The following is a 5,389-nucleotide window of genomic DNA, read 5'->3' as shown; positions in this document are numbered from 1 at the left end:
GACAGGATGGCTTCCACTCCACTGCCCATTCCAGAGCCAGCGCCAAAGCGAGCACTGGGGGCCGACAGGACAGCCTCAACTCCAGATCGAGTGCCAGAGGCTGACAGGGCAGCCTCAGCTTCACTGCACTGCAAAAATTATCTTAACAAGTTAGAATATCTTGAATATAGTTGAAACGATCTAGCATTTCCTATTAGAAGAATACAAGACACCAACTCTGAGATTATTAAAATTAGTTCTAGATTGTAAGCAACTTATTCCAAGATGTCTTGTCAAGTAAAATTATCTGTCCATGCAGCAAGATAATTTCACTAGTATTAAGGAATTTTCTCCTCAAATTCAGTTTTCAGGTTTTTGCAGTGTGCCCATTCCAGAGGCTGCACCAGATGCCAACAGTATGGCCTCCACTCCACTGCCAGCTCCAGATGCCAACAAGAAGGCCCCTGCTCCACTGCCAGTTCCAGGGGCTGAGAGGGCAGCCTCAGCTCCAGATTTCAGAGAGAATGAGCCCTTCACCATGCCTCCCGGCTTCGAAGACATCATCACCATATCCCCTGGTTTCAGCTTCAAAGATATCGTCATCCCACCGCCCAGCTTTGAAGACATCATCTCGCCACCCGGCTTTGAACAAGTTGTCACCAGGTTGCCTGGTTTCAGCTTTGAGGACATCATCACTGTGGCACCACACTTCAGCATGGATGAGCTCCTCACCTTGCCACCTGGCTTCGAGGACATCGTCACTCCACCACCAGGCTTCAGTAAGGACAAGAACATTGCTCAAACAATGTCGATGCCTGCCCCTGAGCCCATGCTGACGTCAGGGCCCATGCCAATGCTTGAGCCTATGTCCAAGTCCATGCCTAGGCCCAAGCCTATGTCTGGACCAGAACTGTTTCCTGCCCCTATTCAAGGCCTGACCCAAGCCCAAGCCCCCACATAGACCCAGATTCCAGTATCACATCCCTCCCAAGCCAGAGTGGAGTGCCGATGACATGGTGTCAAGTGTCAGGTCCTCATTCGCGGGGCCATCCAAGAGTGGTTTTAGCTGTTGGGGGGGGAGTGTTCCTGTCACTTCCGTGCACATTTGCACATGCATCTAACTTCCACTCATGCACACTCGGAGCAGCACACACCTCTAGGACTAAGTACTCACACCTGTCCCAGATTAAAGTGCAATCAGCATGCACATAATAGGATGCTGAGAACTCACACATGGTGCAAAGTATTGCATTCTCTCACAGTGACCTTTACCAAGCCATTGTTTTGATTGGACCTGCCTGATCCATCCTGATGCCATATGTCTGGCTAGAGTCTCATCACATCGCTCCTGTGGAGGATGGCCCCATATCCTCCTGGGAACCAAGAAAGAAATGTGTCTCTCAGTTTCTCTTTTGTTGTGATTTCCTTACTAGGAACTTCCCAGCAACCCTCTTAGTCACATGATATATCATTGGAAAGCCCAGGATGTACTCTTTAAAGCACACCAGGATTCAAGTGAATAGCTTGAAAGAGTAAGAGGGTGTGCATGTAAAACAAATGTCAACTACAGAGGACACAAGTCTATAGGTTGGTTCTCAGGAGGATATGTACAGTTGAAAGACACACTTGGAAGATGGCTCTGGACACTTACAGTTTTGCTATGATGGCTGAGGACTACAATTGACATGATAACTTTCAGACTGCAGTTGTCATGTACAGTTTTGCACTCAAGTTTCCATCAGTGAACAGTTGATAACTTCAACAAAGTAGACTTCACGCTAAAACTATAATGAATTTCTTGGTTACACAGTTGTACTTTTTGACTATATAGGACACAGTTATAGAAGCAAGTTATTTTTATAATCATGCTATCTTTTATTACACAAATCAGGATAGGTTCCTTTTTGAGTCTGGTTCCTCTCAAGGTTTCTTCTTCATGTTGTCTGAGAGAGATTTTTCTTGCCACCATTGCCACAGGCTTGCTCATCAAGGATAAATTATGGATAAAATTATCTCATGTTTAAAGTCTTTAATTTTCTGTAAAGCTGCTTTGCGATATTGCCTGTTGTTAACAGCACTATACAAATAAACTTGACTTGATCCTCAGTATTGTGATGATCTGCCCTCAGCCACTGCTGACAGGTGTCCCAGAGCTGTTGGCTGAATGAGAATGGCCAGCTGACCTCCTCCAAAGTAAGTGTCCAGAAGCACTGACAATATGGCTCAGGGTATGACCAATGCATTGTAGAATGCCTCGCTTAAGGACTGGATACTCCAGGCTGCTGTCTGGGGGTAGCTGCTGCATGGTGAGCTGCGCTTCTCCAGTCAGGAGCTGCACTAGATGCACCACTTGCTGCTTAACTGGCCACCCTCACACCTCTATGGCTTGCTCAAAGAGAGCAAGGAAGGCCTCTGGGTCATTGTGGGTCTTCATCAGCATGATGTGGGGGAAGCATGCTGACGAGCAGATTCTGGAACACCTGGCGATCATCCTGCTGGGCCTGCAGCAGCACTTTGAAGCACTGCTCCTGTTTGTTGCACAGTGTAACCAGCACCTGGCGTTGGTTCTGCTGAGTGGCGGCAAGGGCATGGATGAGCTCCTTGAACAGCGAGGACTCCATGCCAGCGGTTCTCTTCATTATCCAGGGTTTCGGCAGCAGTGTAACACAATTGTTGGGAGGGGTGGAAAACTGAATCACTGGGACAAGCGGGTTAGTTACTCTGATAACTTTAATTTTAGCTTTTAAGCTGGCAGTGACAGTACTTTCTCACACACCTGCACACACACAAATGCGTCATTCAGGGAAGCCCTCTCTTCTCTGCTTCCTCCATATATGCCCTCAGCTGTCACTGCAAGACACACACACACATTGTTAACTAGATACAGGTGTGATAACTTTGCATTTTCCCAGCCTCGCCCTCCATTCACAAACAAATGCTCGACCACGCCCCCTGCTGCCACAGAACCTAACCCCCATCAGCTCTCCGGGCGCGACAGCACAGCTGTCCACTGCTCCAGTGTGTTCACTGCTTCAGATGGGCTAAATGCAGAGAAATAATTTCACTGTCCTCTAATGCACATGTAATGAATACAGGCTTAAAATTCCAAATTCCACACAGCCCTTCACTTAGTCATTTTTCATATGAGCCCATAAACTGTAATTTGCCAGGAATTAAATATCCAGGAAGGTTGAATTATTCCTTCCCTTTGTACTTTAAGCAGGACACAACGGCAGGAGCACAGACTTGGCAGAACAATATCATCCTAGCAAGTTATCGCCTTTGCCATTGTTGATTTTCACAAATTATGATTGAGAATTTGGAATTACAATGATTGAGAAATTCTGTGATTTTAAGAAATGGAATCATAAAAGTTTTGACCTTCAGTAGGACCAAAGCAAGTCAGATCTATAGCTACCATCTATTTCTGTATAAAATCTATTGCACACATGAGTTACATATAAATTATTTATTACGTTTTGGGAGAAAATGTTGAGATTAACTAAATGGAAATATGAGCAGACATATTGAGATTAATGAAATTAGACGCACTACCCCCCCCCCCCCCCCCCCAAAAAAAAAAAAAGTCAGATAGAACCTTATGATTCCAGGGTCTCGTATTTTCTTTTCATTTGTTTGTGAGCGGCGGTATACAAATAGGCTACTGCATAACATTGCATATTTGGGGTAAATTGTTGTAGCCTTTTTCCAAAATATACGAAACTATTTCAAAATGGCCAAGCAATGCTATCTAAACTATGGCGTAAATGTCTGTGTACATGAATATGCCTCAAGGAACTGGAATGAAGTTACAGATGTCTTTTCCCCCTTGGTGTGGCATGCAGGTTTACTTTGAACAATGAATTGCCAAACGTTTTATTGAAGAAAAATCATGGCTTATTATCGAGGCAACAGTGTTTTTTACACACACACACACTGTGCGATATGCATTGACTAGCATTTACCAGAAACAGAAAAGGAATCTGATATTGCTATTTTTAAATTAAAAATTCAACTTTTAATTAAAAATGCAGCGTCGCTTTAATTATTTTATTGAAGCGGGTGCAATAAGTTTAAACTCGCGGTAAAGGTAACGTTAGTCTAACTACATAATGTTTGCAAGTTAGACTGATATGTTAAATAAGATGAAATTAAATTATTGCTTTAATAAACATTTTATGCGAATATTTCGTGAAGAGGTTGACTCTTTCATATATATATATATATATATATATATATATATATATATATATATATATATATATATATATAAAATGTGTGTGTGTGTGTGTGTGTGTGTGTGTGTGTGTGTGTGTAGTAATATAGATATTTGGGGAAAATATTTTTTAAAACAGAATAAAATTGCAACCGTGGTGTTTAAACACATAATAAGAAGTCATAATAAAACATTTTAAAAAAGGATAAGAACCCTCAACTCAATAAATAACCCAAATAGAAGAACCCCTTGAAGAACCCCTTCTCTATGGCTGTACACTGTAATGTGTTTTAATGGTTTATATGTACAACACTGTCAAACATTTCATAAAAGCTTTGTTAAACCGCACAAATAAGACGAGACAGTTGTGTATTGTTCAATTATTTTTATTGTCAATATCATTTATGGATGTAATTTTCCATGATGTCTTCTCCAACTCGTACTTTATTCAGCGGTACTTCTCAGACAGAGCAAGGGCCACGTTCTGAAGAAACTTGTCAAAAGACACTTGAACTTCGGGGGTGAACTCCTTGGGGAAGTACAAGGCAATGCTCACCTCGAGGGTCTGGGCCAGGAGCTATCATGAAGTAAAATAAACAGCTGATTTAGTCTGTTGTATATTGCATTATTGCAATATAAACAGCCTTAAACACACACACACACACACACACACACACACACACATCCTGATCCTTACTTTGAAATTAGCAGGGTCAACACGGAGCTTGAAAGCGTGCAGGTCGCTGAGTGAGCTTAGAGCTCCGCGAAGATCGTCGATGTGGGCAACAGCGTCTCCAATTTTCTTTGCAATTACACCTCCGTGATGTTTCACTTGATCTGATCCGGGGTGAAGATCAGACCAGTGACTGAAGTAGGTCTTTGTCTGAGGGAAGGCCTCGAAAAGCCTGCATTAAAAAAAAATCAATCAATCAGTCAGTCAAACCCATCAACAAATAAGAAGCATACTATCCTTCAGTAGGGACTAACATGTACCACAACAATTTGTTCTCCAATCAGTAAGAGCAATTAATTCACCTGCCAAGTGCCTCGGCGCCAATTTCATCAGCCTTTGGAGCGACCTTGGCCCAAAAGTCTTTGACGACGCTTTTGTCTTTCGCTGAGAGACTCATTGCGGCCCTGATCCTGTTTTTTTTTTTTCACCTCTAAAAAGATGTCAAGAAAAGAAATTTGTGC

At 42.8% G+C, this 5,389-nt stretch overlaps 1 protein-coding gene across 1 annotated transcript; it reads right to left on the bottom strand.

Moving 5' to 3' along the window:
• Nucleotides 1-4,560: 4,560 nt before the first annotated feature.
• Nucleotides 4,561-5,389, bottom strand: LOC132900100 (hemoglobin subunit alpha-like). The gene is made up of 3 exons (XM_060942135.1): nucleotides 5,231-5,389; nucleotides 4,893-5,100; nucleotides 4,561-4,772 (listed from the first exon to the last, which is right to left on the bottom strand). Exons 1-3 carry the CDS (start codon nucleotides 5,323-5,325, stop codon nucleotides 4,644-4,646), a joined length of 432 nt encoding a protein of 143 aa, XP_060798118.1. The 5' UTR covers nucleotides 5,326-5,389; the 3' UTR covers nucleotides 4,561-4,643.

This window comes from Neoarius graeffei, chromosome 16, assembly GCF_027579695.1.
Source record: "Neoarius graeffei isolate fNeoGra1 chromosome 16, fNeoGra1.pri, whole genome shotgun sequence".
In the NCBI taxonomy this organism is placed as follows: domain Eukaryota; kingdom Metazoa; phylum Chordata; class Actinopteri; order Siluriformes; family Ariidae; genus Neoarius; species Neoarius graeffei.
The sequence above is the reverse complement of the archived record's forward strand: the minus strand, read 5'-3'. Positions and strand labels throughout refer to the sequence as shown.